Source organism: Vulpes lagopus, chromosome 12 (genome assembly GCF_018345385.1).
Source record: "Vulpes lagopus strain Blue_001 chromosome 12, ASM1834538v1, whole genome shotgun sequence".
NCBI classification, from domain to species: domain Eukaryota; kingdom Metazoa; phylum Chordata; class Mammalia; order Carnivora; family Canidae; genus Vulpes; species Vulpes lagopus.
Window position 1 is genome coordinate 20,574,278 of NC_054835.1, and position 25,742 is coordinate 20,600,019.

Below are 25,742 nucleotides of genomic sequence, written 5' to 3' on the forward strand. Positions count from 1 at the left end.
TAGAATAACTGTAATAATATAGTACTATTGGTACACAGTATTTGAATGTAAGAATGAAAGAAAATATATCAATTTTTAAGTGGTAAGAGTAGAAATATAGACTGTGGATAATTCAATCTTACCATCCGGTTAACTTTTAGAATACTTATCATTAGTTAAATTTGTTTTTGGCAGAAAAATTAAACTCCCCTAAGAAAGTTGTTACATCACCAAGGAAACTTCCTCCACCGTCACCACAAACTAGTGTACCAAAGCGAACACTTCCACCTAAAACTTTGGCAAATTATTTTAAAGTGTCTTCCAAGCCGAAAAATAATGAAGAAATAGTACTTCTGGGAAATAATAAAGGTAAGACATTAAATGGACATAATATATGTGACATTTTTTAATACTAATGAGGCTGATACATCAAAATATCATGTTTCCTGAGTTCCTATTGCTATTTATTAAGCCTCAGCTAGATTGACAGTCCTACATATAGGAGTTTTGATTTTTTTGCTCAGTTATTTTTTCTTCACCCCTTGTTTCACTTTTGATAGGGGGGTTTCTATTTGAGTTTATTCTGCAGAAACATCCAGTGTTCCTTTTTTTTTTTTTTTTTTTAAATGATAGTCACACAGGGAGAGAGAGAGAGAGGGGCAGAGACACAGGCAGAGGGAGAAGCAGGCTCCATGCACCGGAGCCCGACGTGGGATTCGATCCCGGGTCTCCAGGATCGCGCCCTGGAAAAAAAAAAAACTTGATTCTATCTAAAATACTAATATTTTATTTATGCAGGAATAAAAACTTCTTGTGAACAAAAACCAGTTATTCAGACTAAATCTACAAACACAATTAAGTCAAATGTCAAAGAATTTGGAGCTGAGGAACCCAGCAGGAAAAATGCAACATCTCTCATTCTTTTTTGAGGAGGTAGGCTTATGGGCAAATGTTCATGATATCTCATAGTAAGAACTTAATTGTAGAAGAGATGAATACCCACCATTTGCTTCAATATCGACGGAACCAGAGGGTATTATGCGGAGTGAAAGAAGTCATTCGGAGAAGGACAATCATCATATGGTTTTCACTTATACCTGGAATATAAGAAATAGTGAAAGGGATCATAAGGAAAGGAAGGGAACTGAGTGGGAAAAATTAGAGAGGGAGACAAACCGTGAGATAGGTCCTAACTTTGAGAAACAAAGGGTTGTGAAAGGGGAGGTGTGTGTGGGGTTAGGGTAATTGGGTGATGGCAATGAGGAGGGCAATTGATGGGATGAGTACAGTATGTTATAGGTTGGGAAATTGAATTTAAATTAAAAAAATGTAAAAAAAATTTTTTTTAAGTTATTCTAAAAGGATACTGTATGTGTTTCTATAAAGTTTTATAAAATCACAAGAAAGTCAGGAATACTTGTATCTGTTTTGAATTTTTTTTTTTTTTAAGATTTGTGTATTTAAAAGAGTACGCATGGTACATGAGTCAGGAGAGGGGCAGAGGGAGAGAGAAAATCTTAAGCAGACTTCATGCTGAGTGGGATGCCTGACTGGGCTCAATCCCAGGACCTTGAGATCATGATGAGCTAAATCAAAGTCGATCTTAACTAACTGAGCCACCCGGGCACCCCATTGTATCTCTCTGAATTTAAAATGAATGAAACTGTCAACTGTAGAAGAATTTTTCAGAAAGATGATTAATGCAGTTCAGGATTATTCATTATTGTTCAGTGATTATAGAAATTATGTCCATGCACCGGGAGCCCGACGTGGGATTCGATCCCGGGTCTCCAGGATCGCGCCCTGGGCCAAAGGCAGGCGCCAAACCGCTGCGCCACCCAGGGATCTCAACATCCAGTGTTCTATTAAAACTTGATTCTAGGGCAGCGCCGGTGGTGCAGCGGTTTAGCGCCGCCTGCAGCTCAGGGCGTGATCCTGGAGACCCGGGGATCGAGTCCCACATCGGGCTCCCTGCATGGAGCCTGCTCCTCCCTCTGCCTGTGTCTCTGCTTCTCTCTCTCTAGGTGTGTCTCTATGAATAAATAAATAAAATCTTTAAAAAAAAAAAAAAACTTGATTCTATCTAAAATACTAATATTTTATTTATGCAGGAATAAAAACTTCTTGTGAACAAAAACCAGTTATTCAGACTAAATCTACAAACACAATTAAGTCAAATGTCAAAGAATTTGGAGCTGAGGAACCCAGCAGGAAAAATGCAACATCTCTCATTCTTTTTGAGGAGGTAGGCTTATGGGCAAATGTTCATGATATCTCATAGTAAGAACTTAATTGTAGAAGAGATGAATACCCACCATTTGCTTCAATATCGACGGAACCAGAGGGTATTATGCGGAGTGAAAGAAGTCATTCGGAGAAGGACAATCATCATATGGTTTCACTTATACCTGGAATATAAGAAATAGTGAAAGGGATCATAAGGGAAAGGAAGGGAACTGAGTGGGAAAAATTAGAGAGGGAGACAAACCGTGAGATAGTCCTAACTTTGAGAAACAAAGGGTTGTGAAAGGGGAGGTGTGTGTGGGGTTAGGGTAATTGGGTGATGGGCAATGAGGAGGGCAATTGATGGGATGAGTACTGGTGTTATAGGTTGGGAAATTGAATTTAAATTAAAAAAATGTAAAAAAAATTTTTTTTAAGTTATTCTAAAAGGTTACTGTATGTGTTTCTATAAAGTTTTATAAAATCACCAAGAAAGTCAGGAATACTTGTATCTGTTTTGAATTTTTTTTTTTTTTTAAGATTTGTGTATTTAAAGAGAGTACGCATGTGTACATGAGTCAGGAGAGGGGCAGAGGGAGAGAGAAAATCTTAAGCAGACTTCATGCTGAGTGTGGTGCCTGACGTGGGCTCAATCTCAGGACCTTGAGATCATGATGAGCTAAATCAAGAGTCGGATCTTAACTAACTGAGCCACCCGGGCACCCCATTGTATCTCTCTGAATTTAAAATGAATGAAACTGTCAACTGTAGAAGAATTTTTCAGAAAGATGATTAATGCAGTTCAGGATTATTCATTATTGTTCAGTGATTATAGAAATTATTCTGACTCATACTTGTCCAGTTACAGGTAACTAGATTTTTTTGGTTTAATATTTGATAACTTTTTACTTTTATTTTATTTTATTTTATTTTAAATTTTTTATTTATTTATGATAGTCACATAGAGAGAGAGAGAGAGAGAGGCAGAGACATAGGCAGAGGGAGAAGCATGTGTCCATGCACCGGGAGCCCGACGTGGGATTCGATCCCGGGTCTCCAGGATCGCGCCCTGGGCCAAAGGCAGGCGCTAAACCGCTGCGCCACCCAGGGATCCCAGCTTTTTACTTTTAATAGTGTAAAACATTTTAGGCTTTCAGTGTGGACTGAATTCATACTGTTCATAAATTCATAAATTTTATTTCTAACAGACATATAGTATATCTAGTATGTATATGTAACCTATCCAGTAAATGTTTTGTTACTCAATACAATATTATTCTCATAAATGGCTCTTAGGTTGATGTCATTTTTGAAGAAGATGCTGGGTTTCTGAATGCAATCAAAACATTCATGGCAACAACTAAAAGACCTGTAATCCTTACTACTAGTGGTAGGTAACAATGATTTTACAACTAATTACTTTTGGTTAAAATATTTTGAGAAAGCGTCTCATTTTAGTTAGAAATGTGCCTTTATTAGTAAATTAAGTCATTTTTTCTAAAATCTGGAGGCTCCTGGATCATTTTTTAAATGAAGAATTTTTCAAATTTGCTATCAAATCACAGCCTTGAGTAATCATAAAATTCATATATTACCCTGCAAATTGCAGTGGTTTGGAAACTGGATACTACTTTGAATCATTGTGTTGAGTATTAGATATTGCAACAGCCTAGAATGCAGGTAAAGAGATTTATAGACTAGCCGGTAAATGGATTTTGATAGGGGCGATAATAGATCCTTCTTTTTGCTTCTTCCTGATACTTATAATTAGATCACTAAATGTCACTGGTCAGAATTGTTTATGAAGTCCAACTTTTCTGTAGTATCTTAATATTGAATTTAATAATTCCTTATCCCCTGAGAACACTTCCATGTGGATTATTGCATATTTTAGTTAAAGTAAGCCACCAGCCTAATGGAATTAGTCCACCTTCCTTTTTATTTGTTTATTTGTTTATTTGTTTATTTTTTTTTAAAGATTTTATTTATTTATTTATTCATGAGAGAGAGAGGCAGAGACACAGACAGAGGGAGAAGCAGGCTCCATGCAGGGAGCCCGATGTGAAACTCGATCCCTGGACCGGGATCATGTCCTGAGCCAAAGGCAGATGCTCTACCACTGAGCCACCAGGTGTCCCACACCTCCCTTTTTTAAAAAAAGATTTTATTTTTAAATAATCTCTATACCACCCAATATAGGACTAAAACCCACAGCCCTGAGATCGAGAGTCACATGCTCCACTGATTGAGCCAGCTAGGTGCCCCTGGAATTGGTCCAACTTCCTAACAATTTGCATTCAGTGTTCAATTTTAAAATACAGTTGTTTTGGTTTTTTCATTATAAACACTGAATTATAACATTGTTTTCTAATTATTTTTCATTGCACATATTCAGCAGCATATCTCTGCTGTGGATTTCTATAGGAAAATGTGTTTAGATTCCACTTACAAATTAATGGCTCATTTGACCGTTAGTGATTGTACTCTAAAAATAGTGATAAAAATCATATTACTCAAAGGTTACATGAGATTTTTTGTTTTAAGATTTTTTATTTATTTATTCATGAGAGACAGAGAGAGGGGCAGAGACACAGGCAGAAGCAGGCTTCATGCAGGGAGCCTGATGTGGGACTCGATCCTAGGACTCCAGGATCACGCCCTGGGCTAAAGGCAGGTGCTACACCACTGAGCCACCCAGATGTCCTGGTTACATGAGAATTTAATTAAAAGATCAAAAATTACTTTAGGTCAAGAAAAACTCAGTTCCTTAATGATTTTTAATTTACATGATATTTTCATTACCGATAAAATAGAGAATATTTTCATAGAAAAAGTAACTGGAAAAATTAATTTAGTAGTCTTAATAGTTTTTAAAAATGTTTTTTTTCCTATAGATCCAACATTTAGTTTAATGTTTGATGGCTGCTTTGAAGAAATTAATTTCAGTACTCCTTCGCTTGTAAGTTTTAATTTTGATCATATGTCACAATTCTATAAAAGGTGATTTATTATGATAGTGGCAGTGTATCTTCAGTATACTGTTGAGTAGGAATTAAGAGTGAACATCTTTGCCTTGTTTCTGAATTTGGGGCTAAAGTAGACATTCTTTTACCATTAAGTGTGATATCAGCTATATATTTTCATAAATGCGCTTCATCAGTTACCTGTGTTTTTATTGTGAATGGTAGTTAAATTTTGTCACATACTTTCTATTTTTTGAGGCAATCATATGTTTATCTTTTTAATTCTATTAATATGGTGAATGATGTTGGTTGATTTTTGAATGTCAGATCAGTCTTGTATATGATCATGATGTGTGTTACATCTTTTCTAAAGTTCTGGATTTGTTCATATATTATTATGGGCTTTCATGTCTACATTTATGAAGGATGATGGTGGATGGTTTCTAGGCCATTTGAAATAGATTAGGACATATATTTTAGTAGCTTTTTTTTTTTTTTTTAAGATTTTATTTACTTATGTGAGACACACGGGGGGGGGGGGGGGGGGGGGGGGCAGAGACACAGAGGAACAAGCAGTCTCCATGCAGGGAGCCCGATGTGGGACTCGATCCCGGGTCTCCAGGATCAAGCCCTGGGCTAAAGACAGCACTAAACCACTGAGCCACCCGGGCTGCTCTAGTAGTTTCTTTAGAAATAGTATGCATTCTGGGATCCCTGGGTGGCACAGCGGTTTAGCGCCTGCCTTTGGCCCGGGGCACGATCCTGGAGACCCAGGATCGAATCCCATGTCGGGCTCCCAGTGCATGGAGCCTGCTTCTCCCTCTGCCTGTGTCTCTGCCTCTCTCTCTCTCTCTGTGTGACTATCATAAATAAATAAAAATTAAAAAAAAAAAAAAAGAAAGAAATCCCAGAAGAAAAACAGAAGCCATAAAAAGAAGCAAACAAATTATAAAACTAAAAACCATAATATCAGAATAAAAATTTCACTGGATGGGCCTCACAGAAGAATGGAGATGACAGAAAAAAAATAAGTGTCAGTAAATTTAAAGACAAATCAATATAAAGGATCAAATCAAAAGTACAAACAAAAAAAAGTTGGAGGAGGAGGAGAACAGCATACTGTAGTGGCATGTGGACAATGTAAAATGTTTAACATACCTGTAATTAAATTCCCAAGAAGGAAAAGGAAAATGGGCATGAAATAAATTTGAAAAATAAGTTCAAGTATGTCTCTTAGGGGGCGCCTGGGTGATTCAGTTGGTTAAGCATCTGCCTTCTGCTCAGGTCATGATCCCAGGACCCTGAGATCAAGCTCCACATGAGGCACCCTGCTCGGCTGGGAGCCTGTTTCTGTTTCTCCCTCTCCCTCTCCCTCTGCCCTCCCCCTGCTGTGCTCTGTTTTTCTGTCAAATAAATAAATAAAATATTAAAAGAAAAAAGTCCTTCTGTTTTTTGAGGCAATCATATGTCCTAACTTGTCCTAACTGTCCACTTGTCCTAACTGCTGCGCCACCCAGGGATCCCCTCTTCTGGGATTTCTTATGTTTGTTGGTTATGAGGAGGTTTTCTTTAAGCATAGAATTTTGCTAGCTGTTTTAAAATTCTAATTCCAGCATCTTAATCTTGTGATTAAGTCTACTGATTGTCTTGCCTCTCAGGAATTACTCTGTTTCTTTGTGTAGTAGTTTTAGATTTTTATCTTGTACTTTGCAAGTGATATGTTGTAGATAGTCTGGATTCTGTTATGTTCCTCTAAACAAATATTCTCCTGTAGTAGGTAGCAGCTAAAGTTTCTGTTCAGGTCTTTTCTTTTTATTTTCTTTTTATTTTGTTTTTATTTATTTTATTTTTTTTGTTCAGGCCTTTTAGTTTTAGCTGGGCTGCTTTGAGACAGGCCCACACATGTGAAGTTCAGGCATCAACCAGGGATTTGCATTCTTCTTTAGAATTTCTGTTTCACTACTTTCACAGACCTCCCCTCTCACTTTCCAGCTACTGCCATCATCCCAAACTCTGTCCTCTGATTCAAGCCAGTAACACTGTGAGTTTCTGTCTGAGTTTTAGCCACCACTGCTGCATCCTTTCCTCAGTCAGAAATCAATTTAAAGGAGGGATTTCACCCAGGGCCTTTTTTTTGGTCCAAGTATTGATTTCCCTTCAGTAATCTTCTGCATTTAGTTACTCTCTTGTGCCTTCAAATAATGTGTTTTTTAATATTTATTTGTGTTTTTTTTTTAAGAATTATTTATTTATTCATAAATACAGAGAGAGAGAGAGAGAGGCAGAGACACAGGCAGAGGGAGAAGCAGGCATCATACAGAGAGCCTCACGTGGGACTCGATCCAGGGTCTCCAGGATCACGCCCTGGGCTGCAGGTGGCGCTAAACCGCTGCGCCACCGGGGCTGCCCTTAATATTTATTTGTAGTTGATTATAGAGTTTATTGTTATTACTGATGGCAAGGTTTGTCTGAGAGTAGGTACTTCATTATTGAAACTAGAATTCCTAGTTTGTGGGAAGCAGAAGTTCCAGAAGTGTGCAAGAGTAGTGTATGTGTATAGAATAAAGTCTCAGATTTAATAGGGGAAATCTTTTTGTTAATTCTCTTATTTATTTTAAGGTAAAATGTTAGTGGTCTTGTAAAGTCTGCAGAATGTAAATATAATTTTATTTGCTTTTAGCTTCTCAAGGTAAAAAGCTTTCCATAGATGGGGGGAAGAGAATAGTATGTATTTTGTTGTTTTATTATTATTATTTTTAAAGATTTTATTTATTTATTCATGAGAGACATAGAGAGAGAGAGAGAGAGAGACACAGGCAGAGGGAGAAGCAAGCTCCCTTCAGGGAGCCTGACATGGGACTCGATCCTGGGTCTCCAGGATCAGGCCCTGGGCCAAAGGTGGCGCTAAACCGCTGAGGCACCTGGGCTGCCCTATTTTGTTGTTTTACAAATAATATTATAGCAATATTGATGGATCACTAAATAAAATGAAAATTTTTATGTGGTCCATATTTTTTTTTAGATTTTATTTATTTATTTGAGAGAGAGAGAGCGCACAAGTGGTAGGGAAGGGTAGAGGGAGAGGGAGAAGCAGACTCTCCACTGAGAGCCTCCAATGCAGGGCTCAATCCCAGGACTCTGAGATCATGACCCAAGCCGAAGGCAGACATTTAACCAGCTAAGCCACCCAGGCATCCCTTGGTCCATTTATTCTTAGGAAATCACATGGGGGGACACCTGGGCTCAGTGGTTGAGCATCTGCCTTCGGCTCAAGGCATGATTTCAGAGTCCTGGGATCGAGTCCCACATTGGGCTCTCTGTATGGAGCCTGCTTCTCTCTCTGCCTGTGTCTCTCCCTCTCTGTCTCTGTGTCTCTCAAGAATAAATAAATAAAATCTTAAAAAAGAAAAAAATCACATGGGGTTTGGGTTTTGGTTTGGGGGGGTTGGTTTTTTGTTTTTTTCATTTTTTCCTAATGTTTCTTATTTACATACATTTATGCATTTGTGCATGCATGATACAATTTTCTAATTCTGGTTTTTAAAAATTATGTAAGTATTTTTCAGTATTATTATAGTATTCATATTTATAGTTTTAATTGCTTAAAATATTCCATCAAGTTGTATCATTACTTAATCTTAAAGCAATTTCTCAAACTTTAATAAAATTGCCTCCAGCATTTATGGAAAATCTATAAAATTTCCTTCTACACAGTTACTAAAATAAGTATACATAAAACATTTTTAATTTGGATGTATATTCCTTTATATTTTTCTAGATTAGTTTCATTCTCAAGAGCTAAAATAATGTGAATTTTAGTTAAATTTGTCTACTTTTAGATGTGTATTACTGATGTATTTCTGTTTAACTCTGCAATTCACCAATTTTCTTTTTCTTTCTGTTTCTCTTTTTCTCAGCGTAATGTGGCCAGCTACCTACAAATGATCTGCTTGGCTGAGAACTTTAGAACTGATGTGAAAGACTTTGTAACATTGTTAACTGCCAATACTTGTGATATCAGAAAAAGTATCCTTTACTTACAATTCTGGATTAGAAGTGGAGGTGGATTTTTAGAAGAAAGGCCATTATCCCTTTGTCGTAAGTTGATCTAAGAAAAATTTCTACAGTGAGGCCCTATGTTAAAGTACATGCTATATACCAAATTATCTGAAAGATTTTTAAAATTTTGAGCATCCATGTATCACGTTAATCTTGAAAATAAACATGTATGTCAACTTTGTTTATAAAAATTTTATAAACATTAAAAGTGGGTTAAATAGAGTTAAACTACATGGAACAAATTTTTATACATTTATAATCATAGTTTCTTTCCCTTTTTTCCAAAGATTGATTGATTGATTTGATTGAATGATTGATTTTAGAAAGAGAACACGGGGTAGGTAAAGGGAGAGTCTCAAGCCGACTCTGTGCTGAGTGTGGAATCCAACCCAGGGCTCAATCTCAAGACCCTGAGATCATGAACTGAACTAAATCAATAGACACTTAACCAACTGAGCCACTCAGGCGCCCCATAATGATAGTTTTTTATAAGCAAGTAGGATGATATTATTTAGCAATTAGCTTCCTTTTTTTACTCCTTAGAAAACATATTGGTGAATTTTCCATATATATAAATTATTTTTATATGACTGTGAGTTCTCGGTTTCTTCACTAGTCTATAATTCTGTTTTTCATAAGAACTTTATAATTTCAGAAATGTTTTATTTCTTATCAATCTTCAGTCATTGTTACCTAATTGAAGTCACAGACATTTATTGAGGACTTTCTCCATGCCAGGTCCTGTGTTTACATGAATAAGACATGGTTCCTTTCCTGAAGAAGTTCATAGTTTGTTTTCATGCTCCATAGTCTGTTCTGTAGTTACAGATCCTGCTCTGGGAAGTACACAAATATTTAAATAAAACCAAGGTGAAGTTCTGTAATATTAATCCCCTGTCAAGTTTTTTTTTTTCTTTGATCAGTTCAAAATTTTAATGTATTAAAAAAATTTTTAATGTATTATTCTTTTTCATAATAGCAATTGTATATATTTAATTCAGTGTGAGCCTGTATTTTTAACTATTTCTTAGAAGTAAATATGATAAATAAGACAAGGAAAATATGCTCTTATAAAAAAACAAACTAGTAACTATTGCCATGCTATTGGATATAAAATGTTATGTCAGGAATTTTAAAAGATGAAATCTTAGTATAGCATTATTTTTTTTCTTGAAGATTTTATATGCATTTTATTTGTCTTTCTTAAACACAGATACATACTCATTGGAAATTAAAACAGTGCAGAAATATATAAAGTAAAAAGTAAAAGATCTTCCCTACTTCTTAAAGTTAGTCACCATGAAAGCTTTATCTATGCATGTACAAATATTGCTGCCTACTTATTTAGCAAAGTTAACCAATACTATATATACGGTTAAACAATTTGCTGTTTTTTACTTAATAATTAGTACGTACAATTCTAGCCCTCTCACAGCTGCATCCTATTCCGTAGTAGGGAATGGATATAACATAATTTAATTAACCATTATTTATTAAAGGAAATTGAAGTTATCTTCAGTTTGTTATTAAAATATGCAGTGAATATCTATACACATCCTTGAGCTTATCTGTCAGTACTTCCATTGGAGAGAACTCTAGAAGTATAGTTGCTGGCCCAAAGGCTAGAATACATTTTACATTCCAATAGGTATTGTCAGGTTGCCCTCCCAAATATACTTGTCCTGATTTATGTTCCCATTAATAGTTTATGATGGCTTTTTTTTTTTTTATGATGGCTTTTTAATGTATACTTCTGAGAGAACTAGGTTACCAGTTGCTTTACTTTTGCCAGTGTAAAAGGTGAGAAGCAAATATCTTATTTTAATTTGCATTTCCATGATCAGTAGTGAAATTGCACATCTTTTTATGAGTTCATTAATTATTTGTATTTTTTCTGTGACTTGTCTGTTCATAGACCTTGCACTTTTTTCTTTTGGATTGTTTTTAAGGCCACCACCACCACCCCTATTAACCTCCGTATGCTAGAAATGTTTGTATTATACTCTTTATGAATTAAATACATATGTGAAGAACAAAATGGGACTGTAAGTCCAAAAGGTGCCAAAAGATCTTAGATTTTAAATAATTGTTTGCTACAATTTATTAAAAATATAGATAGCTTAAGATTTTCTTTTATTAATTTTGTAGGAAATAGCAGAAACACTCAATTTGTTTGCTCTGAGGATGGCCCTGATTCCAAAAATAAACCTAAAAGTACTAAGAGGAGTCCTACAGACCTTCCCAAATGTGACACCGGCTGTGTTGAGACCTTGTTTGGCCTTAAGAACATTTTTTCCTCATCTGAAGATTTATTTTCATTTCTAAAGGTATTTTCAATATCTAATGTATATTCCTTTTCATCTTCATAACACTCATTCCCATCTTTTGAATCTTAAGGTTAATTTAAATTTACATATAATTTTTATAGGCTTTAGATTTCTAATTTTAACATACTATACCACTTTGATAAGTGGTGCATAGACAGATCTCTAAATACATATTATAGGATTTTTTTTTCTAAGATTTTATTTATTTATTCATGAGAGACAGAGGCAGAGGGAGGAGAAGCAGGCTTCCATGCAGGAGCCCAATGTGGGACTCAATCCAAGAATTCCAGAGGCAAAGGCAGATGCTCAACTGCTGAGCCACCCAGGCATTCCAATATTATAGGATTTAGACTAGAATTTAGAAAGATCTCAGATTAAAAAGACAGTTTCAGAAAGGTAGTTCTTAAATAAATGAGCTTCTGTTGAATTGGGGTATAAACTATTAGAAAATTTAATTCTGGGGCAGCCCAGGTGGCTCAGCGGTTTAGCACCAACTTCAGCCCAGGGTGTGATTCTGGAGTCCCAAGATCGAGTCCCACGTCGGGCTCCCTGCATGGAGCCTGCTTCTCACTCTGCCTGTGTCTCTCCCTCGCTGTCCCTGTGTCTCTCATGAATAAATAAATAAATATTTTTAAAAAAGAAAATTTAATTCTTCAGATTTTAATAGTCTAAATTTAGTTTTTAGACTCAGAACTACTTTGATGAATTAAGGGAGCATACGTCAATAAAATTATGAGAGGGTAGCAACTCATTACTTTTAAGATAGAATAAGGATGCCACTATATTCATATAGGTAGGAAAATGTTCAGACTATGTTCTAACACTTCTTCACTCAAAATTGTTTTTCAGCACAAAGTCAGAACAAAGGAAGAATGTCATCAGTTCATCCAGCTTCTTACAGAATTCCGAATGCAGAATGTAGATTTCTTACATAGTAATCTTGAGTTCATTCTACCACTACCTGTTAATATCATTCCAGAAACGGAAAACTTCTATGGTTCATCAGTAAGTGTGGACAGCAGTACAGCAACAAAACATATGAAATGTCTTGCTAGGAAACATTCTGAAGGAGAGAAGCCATTGAAAAAGCCACAAAAAAAGAAACAAAAGAAAAAGATGGTAATTCTAGATGATAGCGACTTGTTTGACACTGAATTGGATTTCTCTAATGAATTTCTTAGCCGTTCTCCTGCTTCCTCCTCAAATTCAGAAGACAGCAAAGCCAGAGACAAAGAAAGCAATCCAGATGCAAAGAAACTGAACAAATGTTTAGAGTCTAACATGGAATCTATTCCTTGTCCTAAAACACCAGCGGAAAAAAAATGTTCTGCCCTTGTTTCTCACTGTTTAAATTCTCTCACTGAGTTCATGGATAACATGTCCTTCTTAGATGCTCTTTTAGTTAATGTGAGAGAACAAAAGGAATTTGGTAAAAATGACTTTAGTTGGACAAATGTTAAAAGCGGACTTTGTGATGAGTTTAGTCTCGAGACTAGTGATGGATGGACTTCTCAGAGCTCTGGAGAATTAAAGGCAGCTATAGAAGCACTCAGCTTTACTAAATGTTCATCTACTATTTCAAAAGCACTGGAAACCTCCTTGAATTCTTGCAAGAAATCAGGAAGAGATCCAACTAAAGAGCTTACTCTCTCCATTTCACAAAAGCGCAACAATGTATACTTTAGTCAGTCAGCAGCTAATTTAGAGTAAGTCATCCTTTAACTTTTGTTTTTTCAATAACAGATGATAAAGAGGAAATTATTCATTTCTTTTTGCTAATTTTGAAATGCTGGGCTTTATTGATCCCAGGTTAAACACTTAATATTGGGACGCCCGGGTGGCTCAGCGGTTGAGTGTATGCCTTTGGCTCAGGGTGTGATCCCAGGATTCCGGGATCAAGTCCCACATTGGGCTCCTGTGGAGCCTGCTTCATCCTCTGCCTGTGTCTCTGCCTCTCTCTGTGTCTTGTGAATAAATAAATAAAATCTAAAAGAAACAAACACTTAATAATGTAGCTTCTAATAAGACAGGGAGACCAGCCTGATGGTTAGGAAGAAAAACGAGATATTAGAAGACTCTTGAACAACAGGGAATGGGTTTTTTTTTTTTTAAGATTTTATTTATTTATTCATGAGAATACACAGAGGAGAGAGAGAGAGGCAGAGAGAGAAGCAGGCTCCCTGCAGGGAGCCCGACATGGGACTCGATTCCGGGTCTCCAGGATCACACCCGGGACTGAAGGCGGCGTAAACCGCTGAGCCACCCCGGCTGCCCAGGGAATGGGGTTTGGATATGCTTGGGGCAGATGGTGGGTAGCCATTAAAGATTCTTTTTTTTTTTTTTTTTTAAAGATTCTTTTGGTATGGGAGTGACTGTGTTGAAAATGATATAGGAAAAAAAAATACGGGAAGTTAACCTGGAATCTGGTTAATCTAGTCTTAAGAAAGACTAGAAACTGGTTGTATTTGGGATTGCTGCATTTTTCTTGGGCATTAAAAATAAAAAGTAATGCATTACTTTTAATTTACAGCAGTGCCTGGAAGAGGATAGCAGTCATTAAAAGTGTATTTTCTAGCAGATCTCTTCTAAACCTGGGTAACAGACAAGCTAGTATAACTGAGTACTTGCCAACTCTTCGGAACATTTGTAGGACTGAGAAGCTAAAAGAACAAGGAAAAAATAAAAGAAGGTAAAGACTCTATATAAATAACATTGTATATAGCTATTTGAAGATTAATAAATATTCTCATTTGATTCTTAAAAATTGCATTTTTCCTTGTAATTTTGACAGGTTCCTGCACTATCTTGAAGGGATTCATCTTAACATTTCGAAAGAGACTGTGAACACTCTGGCAGCTGGCTTCCCTTAACATCTACATTACCAATGCCTTGTACAGATTATTATGTGTTCCTCAAGATACATTTTTATATTGATCTTCATGGAAGAATTTATTTCTCAATGTACATTTAAAAAAGGACTATTTGTATATTATTAGTGTGCAAATATTTAAAGTGAAAAAATTTGAGTCACAAATTGTATTTATGATTGTGGTGATTTTTTTTTTTCCTGAAACTTTTTGTATTGGTTTAGTGTTGTATTTTTGTGTGAGTGAGCTGTTCTAGAAGGTAGAATTCACTAAATATTTCTAAAGGTGTTGCACTGTTAATCCATAATTTTTCTTTCCTGTTAATTTTAACCCACCTCTCTCCAGCCTGTCAGTACTCTGTCAAGTTGTATATATGAATCATCTATGAGATAATCTAGTTTACACAATACAAAATTATGTAATACATAAAAACTTCCGAGGGAAGAAATTATGCATCATTTTTCAAAAAGTGCCATCTTCCCAATAAGTTTATTTTTAGTGTATTCCTCCAGCATATTTTACCATTGAATCACTGAATATTGACAAAGTGAAAACAAGATTATGAATTGTCATTTTCATAAATCCTTTTTTGGCAACCATGCACGTGATATCTTGTATATTTTGCCAACTCACATCATTTGCTTGTACATTTTTTGTATTTTTATATCAGTATTTTATTTCATAAAGATATTAATGGTGTTAATATATCTATTTTGGACAAACTGCTTATTCATTAAAATTGTAACAAAGGATTTTACTATATGAACTTTCTACATCATAGCCATTTCGACTTCAGGTTGGTTTTGGAGAAAGTGTGTTTTTTTAATTACAAGATCTTTAAATCCCACATTTTACTTCAAATCATTTTTGCTATTGCATAATCAGGTATATCTGAAAATAGTTTCCTATTTTAAGTGTTTATATTTATTAGCCTAGAATTCAGTTACATTATCTGGTGAATTATATATTTACCTCAAAGGTAAGGATCCTAATTTTGTACAGATGGAAAATACTGATGTGTATACCTGTTTACAAATGTGTATGAAAGATATGTTTTACCTCTTATTTGTTCAGTCTACTTTTTCATTGATAGTATGTTGATTTAATTAAAGGTTACATGTTTTGCTCTTGTACAAAAGATCTGAAGTTTTGTGGGTTTTGAAGTATATGAATTTTTTTCTGTTGCATACTAGCATTCACTATTTGTAGAGGACTTACCTGTTAATTTGGTCTTACTAGAAAATTCTGGTAATTCTCAGTAGCTGAGAAACAAAGTAAAAATCAAGAAATAATGGGAATATTTCTAATAGGGACACATAAGATTTTCTTTTAGGTTTGGGGGGGAAATTATGAATTCTTTTTTTTAAGATGTATATATTTATTTGAGAGGGAGAGAGAGCACAAGTAGGAGGAACAGGGAGAGGGAGAAAGGATTTCAAACAGACTCCACCCTTGTGGGATGCATGGGTGGCTCAGTTGGTTGGGTGTCTTGTCTTTGGCTCAGGTCACGATCCCAGGGTTCTGGAATCGAGCCTCACATCAGGCTCCCTGATCAGTAGGGAGCCTGCTCCTCCTCCCTCTGCTGCTCCCCCTGCTTGTGCTCATGTGCTCTGTCAAATAAATGTATAAAAACTTAAAAAAAGGGATCCCTGGGTGGCGCAGCGGTTTGGCGCCTGCCTTTGGCCCAGGGCGCGATCCTGGAGACCCGGGATCGAATCCCACGTCAGGCTCCCGGTGCATGGAGCCTGCTTCTCCCTCTGCCTGTGTCTCTGCCTCTCTCTCTCTCTGTGACTATCATAAATAAATAAAAAACTTAAAAAAAAAGGCTCTACCCTGAGCAGAGTGTAGAGCCCAACATGGGGCTTGATCTCAGCATCCTGAGATCACAACCTGAGCTAAAACCAAGAATCCAACAGTTAACCAACTATACTACCCAGGCACCTTGAAAATTATGAATACTTAAAGGTGGTAAATTCCTTTAAGACTTAGATCCACTTTTGAGTTAAAGTAACTAAATTGATAGCTTTTTCAGTACTTAGCATCTTATCCTGTAAATGTCTAAAATGAACACATTTTCACAAAGCTATTTCTAGAAATATGTGGGAGGTAGAATGCCACATATCTGGCATGAACAACTGGATGGTTGGTGAAGCTATTTACCAAAGTACAGAATAATGGCAAAGGAGAGGATTTGAAGGAAAAAAGGATTATTTGAGACATATAACTTGGGATACCTACAGCAGATCCAAGGTGATATTTGTGTACAACCATATGTAAATGTAGGGATCCCTGGGTGGTGCAGCGGTTTAGCGCCTGTCTTTGGCCCAGGGCGCGATCCTGGAGACCCGGGATCGAATCCCACATCGGGCTCCCGGTGCATGGAGCCTGCTTCTCCCTCTGCCTGTGTCTCTGCCTCTCTCTCTCTCTCTCTCTGTGACTATCATAAAAAAAAAAAAAAAAAAAGTAAAATATTAAAAAAAAAAACCATATGTAAATGTAGAGATTTACTAGTGAATGACAAGTCCAGACTGTATCCCAGATTCCCTAGCGAGTTGGGAGATGCTAGAAGAGAGGACTTCTACTTATTTTACATGATTATTTGAATGTTCTTCTAACAAGCATATTTCACTTTATAGATTAAAGGAAAAATGTGATGCTTTGACATTAGAGACTTGGGTTTAAGACTGGTAAGATATGAGGGCCTGAACTAAGTCAAATGTAGTGGGAAATGTGAGTTAGGAAAAAAAATGCTACTCCTCAAAAGATGGCTTATCTAGGAGTGCCTGAATGGTGTAGTCAGTTAAGCCCCTGACTCTTGGTTTTGACTCAGATTGTGATTTCAGAGTCCTAGGGTCAAGCCCCAAGTCAGGATCCATGCCTAACATGGATTCTGGTTGGGATTCCCTCCCCTAATCTTTAAAAAAAAAAAAAAAAAAGTTGGTCTGACCAAGTAAAATATTTCGAAGTGAAAAAAAAAAAATGAACCTATTAGACAAAGCTTGTTTGTTCTGGGCCTGATAGAATTGATGAAAATCACCTTTTGGAAGCAGTACATGGAACCACATACTACTTACAGAATTAACAGAATTTCATAAATTGTGTTCCTGATTATATAATTCCACCCAGAAAAGTCATTATTCCCTCTTTTAATGATGCAAATCCTTTAGTATAGGATGGAATTAGCTTTTCAGGGGGAATAACTTTCTTGTTTGGTCTGTTTAGGAGACCTCTTACTGGGATCCCTGGGTGGCGCAGCGGTTTAGCGCCTGCCTTCCCAGGGCGCGGTCCTGGAGACCCGGGATCGAATCCCACGTCGGGCTCCCAGTGCATGGAGCCTGCTTCTCCCTCTGCCTGTCTCTCTGCCTCTCTCTCTCTCTGTGTGACTATCATAAATAAATAAAAATTTAAAAAAAAAAAGGAGACCTCTTACTTTTAACACGGAAACCCAAAAGGTTCAGAATCTCTTAAGGTATTTATTGACTTGGCTTATTCTGTGAACAATTCAACAGCCGGAAGTCTGACTTTAAACATCCAAATACAAACATGTTTTCTTCTCCATAAACATGGATGTTTTTTTTTTTTTTTTTCATAAACATGGATGTTAAAAACAGTTGGCTTTATGGCTTTAGAGCTAATAAATATAAATTAATATAACATCAGAGTTCTTTATATTAACCTCAGCATTTTAAGGTTCGGTGTCAAAAACTGCTAATTCATAGAAGGCAACGGCTTGTAATAGGGAATCATATAACTCTTCTGCTCTCTTTTGCTCAGTAGATGAAAACATCTGTCTGTAGCGTACAATCTTCTCTTTAGGGAAGATGACCCGAGGGTCTTCCTTCAGAACAGACTCTGTGAGGAGCTGCTTCACCAGCTCTTTTCCACTAGTCCGTGTGTCCCCAATCATCAGTTCAAAGTGCTTCCCCACTCCATTTCGATTCATGCTCAGCACCCGATGCTGGCCATCCTGGGCAAACGTTTTGTTTAATAAGGCATACAGCATGGCTTCCATGATATGAAAATGTAACAGTAGGGGAAACCGAGATGTGTTCTGAATTGAAAGCCCTATTTTTTCCAGAATGTAGAAGTCAGCTGTAGGTATCTTTGAAATGACTGAAGAAATCTTTAAAAAAAAAAGAAAAAAAATAAGTGAATAGAAATAATTAAGTTTTGTTGTTTGGGTTCCTTCTCCCATTTCTATTTTTAAAATACATAATGTACATTATACTATTACTGTTTTTAAAAACTGAAAAATAATTTTATGGAGAAGTCAGGACAGCCATGTTCTGCTCATGGTTCTATCTGGAATAAACTGAGCTAAGGCAAATCACTTAGTCCTCCCAAGTACTAGTTTCTTCATCTGTAAAATGGACTTCAAAATTTCTAAAATCTACTGACTTTAAGATTAGACAATTTAAAATGTTTATTAACCCTTTAGGGGATCCCTGGGTGGCGCAGCGGTTTAGCGCCTGCCTTTGGCCCAGAGTGCAATCCTGGAGGCCCAGGATCGAATCCCACATCAGGCTCCCTGCATGGAGCCTGCTTCTCCCTCTGCCTGTGTCTCTGCCTCTCTCTCTCTCTCTCTCTGTGTGTGTGACTATCATAAATAAATAAATAAATTTTAAAAAATTAAAAAAAAAAAAAAAAAACCCTTTTAAAAACATGTAGAGCAGAGCATAGGGTTAGAATAACTAGCCTCCATCAGAGGTGCCTGGGTAGCTCAGTGGATGAATGTTTGACTCGATCTCAGCTTGGGTCTTAACCTCAGGGTTGTGAGTTCAAGCCCTATGTTGGGTTCCACACTGGGTGTGGACCCTACTTAAGAAAAAAATACCTAGCCTACAATCCTGTCAGATGCCCTGATTGATTATACCAGTTTTCATATATGTAATCAGGATGGTAATTACTGCCCATCTCACAAGGTTTTGAAGACTCCAATAAGACAATTAGTGAAGCATTCTGAAAAATAAGCTTTGGGGCAGCTACGTGGCTCACTCAGCTAAGTGTCTAACTCTTGATTTCAGCTCAGGTCACGATCTCAGGGTCCTGGAATTGAGCCCCACATTTGCTCTAGGATTCTCTCCCTATCTCCCTACCCCCAACCTTGCTCTGTCTCTCTAAAGTAAATAATTTTTTTTTTTAATGAAAAATAAGGGGTGCCTGGGTGGCTCAGTTGGTTGAGCATTTGCCTTCGGCTCAGGTCATGATCTCAGGGTCCTGGGATCAAGCTCCACATCGGGCTGGGCTCCCTACTCAGCAGGGGAGTCTGCTTCTCCCTCTCCCTCTGCCCTTCCTCCTGCATGCACATTCTCTCTCTCAAATGAATAAACAAAATCTTTTAAAAAATTTAAAATAAGCTTTATAAATAGAGTGATGAAGTCCTGTAATATTTAGAATAATGTACTTTACCACCAATTTTCTCAGTATCTGCCTTTGATATATTAAGGTATTTCATGAACTAAATGAAGAAGATTCAAATTTTAAAAATCATAGGTGACAGAAAACATGATAGGAATGGGTAATTAACCACTGAATGGGTAGGAACAACCACTGAGTGGTCTTAAGCTGCTCTTCCACAGAAGGAACAGAATGGAAATAAGGAATGGGTAATTAAAAAAAAAAAAAAGAATGGGTAATAATAACCCAAAGGAAATCTTTTTTTTTTTTTTTTTTTTAATTTATGATAGTCACACAAAGAGAGACAGAGAGGCAGAGACACAGGCAGAGGGAGAAGCAGGCTCCATGCACCAGGAGCCCGACGTGGGATTCGATCCCAGGTCTCCAGGATCGCGCCCTGGGCCAAAGGCAGGCGCTAAACCGCTGCGCCACCCAGGGATCCCCCCCAAAGGAAATCTATCTGTAGTATTACATTACATTCCCTAAGGTTAAACCACACAAGGAGATATCTAGCAGGCAGGAATCTAGAGAGGCAGATGCTTTACCTTTTGTAAATAGACAGATGATAAGTATGTTCCTTTCATCAATTGGCAACAGTCATTCTGCTGCCAATCCAGCACTGCCAATTTACGATCCAGGTGAGCCCAAGCAATTCTTCGAGTTCCAAAAACAATGGATACGATACTAGTAACTGCCTAAAACAAAAAGGCTGGTTTAATTAAAAGTATAAACATTTTAAAAGATACAAAATTTAAACTATAAACTCATAATGCTCAATTAGGTTTTTTTTTTTTAAGATTTTATTTATTTATTCATGAGAGACAGAGGGAGAGAGGCAGAGGGAGAAGCAGGCTCCATGCTTCCCGACGTGGGACTCGATCCTCGGTCTCCAGGATCACACCCTGGGCTGAAGGCGGCACTACACCGCTGAGCCACCGGGGCTGCCCAATGCTCAATTAGTTTATGTGATAGAAATATACTGGGGCACCTGGATGGATCAGTTGGTTCAGCATCTGACTCCTAGTTTCATACTCAGGTCATGAGATTGAGCCCCTCATCAGGCTCCACATTCAGCAAGGAATATGCTGAAGACTTTTTCTCCCTCTGCCCCCCCACTCTCTTCCTAAAATAAATAAATCTTTAAAACAAAGAAAAATACTTCCAGTTTATGAACTGAATTGTTAAATAAATGCAAGAATAACTATTATTAAAAGATAGCCAGTAGCTGTTGGTTTATAGACAACCTTTACCTAACCCAAAGTAGGCATTCAAATATTCAAATGTTCCTGGGGACTGTGCTAGATGCCAGGAAACAAGGAACATACGTATAAATTATAAGAAATGCCACCACACAACAGTTAGGCTGTAGAGAGGAGACATGGTCCGGGAAGACTTCCTGAAGACTAGGAGGATGAGTAAATAGTAAACAGAAGTTATTTCACCACATGTGATAGGCTATGTGACAACTCACACACTCAGACCCAGACCCTGGAAATGTGCAGACGGGAAGGCAGATTTTTGCAAAAAGTACCTTGCAAAAAAAGTACTTTGCAAAAAAAAGTACCTTGCTTTATCCTGAGAGCTCCGGGAAGCCACCAAAGCATGCAACATTCAGGCACAGCATTTACATCAGAACCATCACAGACTGCTGTGTGGAAGATGGGCCATAGAAGGCTAGACTAGAGGTAGGGATCTGTAAGGTGCCTGTTATATGACAAAGCATTAAGAACAGAAGACAGTGGCCATGACAAGAAAGCCCAGAGATGATGGGGGTAAATTGATATTTGGGATGGGGGAGCTTAAACCTACTTTTATTGCAGCGAATAAATGGCACCGTTAAGATGAGAGGAAGCAGATCAACCTGGGAAGGTAGGGGAAGAGGAGTTGGTTTTTAACGTACTGTATTCAGGTTGCCTGTAGGGCTTCTAAGGGGAAATGTGTAATAGATCATTGGACGCATGGATTTAACTCCGCCAAGTCTGGGCTGGAGTACAACGGCATCACTTCACCCGCACATAGTTCATTTAGTTATAGGGATAAATAAGTGTGTTCCACAGAAACAAAGGCAGAGAAGCGGGACCACTGTGTAATTCTATACCTATCTCCCTTTCACTACTAAGGAATGAATATCCACTAAAGGCAGAATAGTCTAGATGCCCAGACATCTACAAAATATAGACCTTCTTTTGGTTCTTTAGCTCAATAATCCTCAAGCTTTAGTGTACATAAGAATTACTGAACCAGGGCACCTGGGTGGCTCCGCGGTTGAGCGTCTGCCTTCGGCTCAGGGCGTGATCCCAGATTCCCACATGGATCGAGTCCCACATCAGACTCCTTGCATGGAGCCTGCTTCTCCTCTCCTCTCTGCCTCTCTTTCTGTGTCTCTCATGAATAAATAAATAAAAAGTCTTAAAAAAAAAAAGGTCCCACATCGGGCTCCCTGCATGGAGCCTGCTTCTCCCCCTGCCTGTGTCTCTGCCTCCCTCTGTGTCTCTCATGAATAAATAAACAAAATCTAAAAAAAAAAAAAAAAGTATTACTGAACCAGGTTGCACAAAGTGCGTCGTCACGGGCAACGGATTTATTTTTCAAGGACTACTGCATGAGGGACGCCTGGGTGGCTCAGCAGTTAAGCGCCTGCTTTAGGGCCAGGGCACGATCCTGGAGTCCCGGGATCGGATCCCTCATCGGGCTCCCTGCATGGAGCCTGCTTCTCCCTCTGCCTATCTCTGCCTCTCTCTCTCTGTGTCTCTCATGAATAAATAAACATCTTTAAAAAAAAAAAAAAGACTACTGCATGACTTTCTCCATACAAAATGACTTTTTTTTTTTTCAAAATGACTTTTTTGAGGAAAAAAAATACTTTATTTGGAAGTCAGTACAATTTTTTGTATTACATACAAAATGACTTTAGAACCTATCCAAGTAAGACTGCAATTCCATTATAATGAGTATAAATAGTATTTGTAGTCAAAACTCTGAAGGGAAATCCAAATCCTGGGATCCCTGGGTGGCGCAGCGGTTTGGCGCCTGCCTTTGGCCCAGGGCGCGATTCTGGAGACCCGGGATGGAATCCCACATCAGGCTCCCGGTGCATGGAGCCTGCTTCTCCCTCCGCCTGTGTCTCTGCCTCTCTCTCTCTCTCTGTGACTATCATAAATAAATAAAAAAATAAAAAAATAAAATAAAAAAAAATTAAAAAAAATTCAAAATTAAAATTAAAAAAAAAAAAAAAAAGGAAATCCAAATCCTGAAAAATTTGGTTCAAATATGTTCTAGATCAACTGCAGGAGTTCTATCAGTAGCCCACGAATGGACTTCATGAAACCTACAAATCCTCTGAAAGTATATGCAATATTCTACGTAAATGTGTTTTTTGTTTTCTGAAAAGAGGGTCCCTAGCTTTTATCAGGTTTTCAGAAAGTATCCATAAACTAAGACTGGTCCAGAAAAAATGTGCTCTCAGTATGGGATGAGAGAATATTTTATCACGTATTGCTACACAGGACCTACGCTTCTCCTCCAAGATTTAATGTTTGACATGCCACATGATTCTAAGATTTGTTTTTAAGAAACACTGAAAAGCATCTGCTTATAGAATGCTTTTTAAAAGGAGGAGGGAGGGACAGAAAATAAGTCAAGCTGAAAAGACCAGTATAATGTTCTGAAGTCATTCCCTGGCCATAACCCTCTTTGCATCTTAATTTCTCATTATTCTCGATATAACCCTCAGATGCGATCAGTTCCTCAATTCCTCTTAAATAAACCTCGCACAAACCAATTTCTCTACACATATTCTTTCTTCCTAGAATGCCGGCCTCCTCCAACAAGCCTCATTCTCTCTGAGATTCAGGTTTTGTTCTATCAGTCAACTTTGCCCACCAGGCACAGCCCATGGTTTTTGGTCCTCCTCACTGCCCACTTACTCTCTCTACATCTCATTCTTCTGTACTGATCACATACCAAACTAAACTATAAGCTGTCCCGCTGCCCAGAATAGTGCTTTACAAAGTAGGTTCTCAACCCATATGCCGTAGTGTAACAGACCTTAAGAAAACGATATACCAGAAAGCCTGGGTGGCTCAGTGGTTGAGCATCTGCCTTCAGCTCAGGGCATAATCCTGGGGTTCCAGGGTCCAGTCCTATATTGGGCTCCCCGTCAGAAGCCTGTTTCTCCCTCTGCTTATGTCTCTGCCTCTCTCTCCCTGTCTCTCACTAATGAATGAATGAATGAATGAATGAACAAATCCCTTAAAAAAAAAAGAAAAGAAAAATGATATACCTTAAGCCTCTCTCTTTCTATTTCTGGTTTGATGAGCTTTCTCAAGAGCCGGTTGTCCTGGAACTTTCTTTTTTTCCCTTCAGTCTCTGGACAAAGAATGGAGTTACAAACTTGAATAGCAGTTTTATACTGGAACAGGGGCACATTCATTAAACTCTCCAAATGCTGAAACGGCCCAAACTTCTCTCTGTGCTCGATAATATTGACGGATTTCCTTCCACGAAGCAATCTGAAAGCTTCGAGTTCTTTATTAGATGCTGTATTCAACACATGCAAGATGGAAGCCTGCTGCTCTGAAGAGAAGAGCTTGTCAAGTTCATTTCCAGAATCTTTTGTATTTTCATCACAAAAAGCAGCATTGGGAATGATCTTCTTAGGTGCGGTGCATTTCTTCCGACAGTAGGAATTAGGTAGCACTTGGAACAATGATGACCCTAACGGAACTGGAAAACATCGCCACCTTCCTAAAAGGGAAATTTAGCCAAATGTTAAGTTGGAATATCCTACTTCTTTTTGGGATTACTTGTGGCCTGACCAAAGCCTTTTCAAAAGGACAGAGACTCTCCTGTAATTTTATTATTATTTTTTCTCCTGTAATTTTAGAACTATATACTACACTCAGAAGAGAGGTCTTGATTTCCCTGGATAAGCTCTTAGGTTTTGCTACCTAGAAATCTTATTTTATACCCATCAAGAAGCATATATTTTTTTAAAACAATGACTTGGAACACCTGGGTGGCTCAGTGGTTGAGCATCTGCTCAGGGTGTGATCCTGGGGTCCAGGGATCGAGTCCCACACCGGCCGCCCCGCCTGGAGCCTGCTTCTCCCTCTGCCTGTATCTTTGCCTCTCTGTGTCTCTCATGAATAAATAAAAATCTTAAAAAACAAAAACAATGACCTCAACTACTTAACCTGTTTGACATTAACTTTAGAAGGATCTTTTTGTAATTAATATCTCTTAGTATTTATTTCCACATCCATTTTCACTAGTTCCTTTCTCCTGCGATGGGACCAGATAAAATTAAATTGTATACGTTTATGAGAAATGTCTCAGCTGAGTGGCAGATGCAAGGGGCGGTTTTTATTTTCACCCGTACACTTTTCAAGATTTCTACTCGGACTGCTACCGCCAGCAGAAAAACACACCATAAAAGAAACAATCCTGGGGCAGCCCGGGTGGCCCAGCGGTTTAGTGCGCCTGCAGCCCGAGGCGTGACCCTGGAGACCCGGGAGCGAGTCCCACGTGGGGATCCCTGCAGGGAGCCTGCTTCTCCCTCTGCCTGTGTCTCTGCCTCTCTCTCTCTCATGAATAAATAAATAAAATCTTTAAGAAAGAAGGAAAAAAAGAAAGAATCCTGTAAAGTGGAGGTGGACACGGTCCCGCCCCCGGAGGTCGCCCCTGAGCCCCCGCCCCCCGTCCGCCCCCCGCTGGGGAGGGGGCCGCTCCAGAACCCCTCGCCGGGAAGCACGGTCGGTCCGAGGCGCCGTCAGCTCAGCGAGGACACCACGGGGCCTGCGGGAGGACCCACTCCAGGACCAGCGGCCAAGGACCGGCGGGAACCCTACCTCCCGCCACGAGGAGACTACAGACGCTCATCCTCCCACATCAAGCACTGGGTTCCCACGCTCCAGACTTCCCCCACC

General features: G+C 38.2%; 2 protein-coding genes across 3 annotated transcripts in view; one reads left to right on the forward strand and one right to left on the reverse strand.

Annotated features, from left to right (window-relative positions):
• ATAD5 (ATPase family AAA domain containing 5) overlaps window positions 1-15,763 on the forward strand; it is a 52,758-nt gene extending 36,995 nt beyond the window's left edge. The window contains exons 16-23 of the mRNA XM_041725966.1: window positions 2,091-2,224; window positions 3,499-3,592; window positions 5,097-5,161; window positions 9,083-9,263; window positions 11,373-11,551; window positions 12,401-13,257; window positions 14,082-14,240; window positions 14,343-15,763. Of these exons, the coding sequence (XP_041581900.1) occupies window positions 2,091-2,224; window positions 3,499-3,592; window positions 5,097-5,161; window positions 9,083-9,263; window positions 11,373-11,551; window positions 12,401-13,257; window positions 14,082-14,240; window positions 14,343-14,421 (1,748 nt within the window). The 3' untranslated portion in view covers window positions 14,422-15,763. The remainder of the gene's footprint in view (window positions 1-2,090; window positions 2,225-3,498; window positions 3,593-5,096; window positions 5,162-9,082; window positions 9,264-11,372; window positions 11,552-12,400; window positions 13,258-14,081; window positions 14,241-14,342) is intronic.
• A 2,108-nt stretch (window positions 15,764-17,871) lies between these two features.
• On the reverse strand, window positions 17,872-25,742 carry TEFM (transcription elongation factor, mitochondrial). Of its 2 annotated transcripts, XM_041725964.1 has the most exons (4): window positions 25,665-25,742; window positions 24,098-24,561; window positions 20,361-20,510; window positions 17,872-18,541 (listed from the first exon to the last, which is right to left on the reverse strand). In XM_041725964.1, exons 1-4 carry the CDS (start codon window positions 25,693-25,695, stop codon window positions 18,104-18,106), a joined length of 1,083 nt encoding a protein of 360 aa, XP_041581898.1. In that variant the 5' UTR covers window positions 25,696-25,742; the 3' UTR covers window positions 17,872-18,103. The 2 variants fall into 2 exon arrangements, with proteins under 2 accessions (XP_041581898.1, XP_041581899.1); XM_041725965.1 differs by lacking the exon at window positions 20,361-20,510.

Bases quoted from the DNA above. Each gene is read 5' to 3' on its own strand.
- TEFM (XM_041725964.1), bottom strand. From the start codon at position 25,695: ATGAGCGTCTGTAGTCTCCTCGTGGCGGGAG. The intron at 24,562-25,664 runs GTAGGGTTCCCG...TTTCCCTTTTAG, and splicing joins TAGTCTCCTCGTGGCGGGAG to GAAGGTGGCGATGTTTTCCA. The intron at 20,511-24,097 runs GTATATCATTTT...TTTTTGTTTTAG, and splicing joins TAGAAAGAGAGAGGCTTAAG to GCAGTTACTAGTATCGTATC.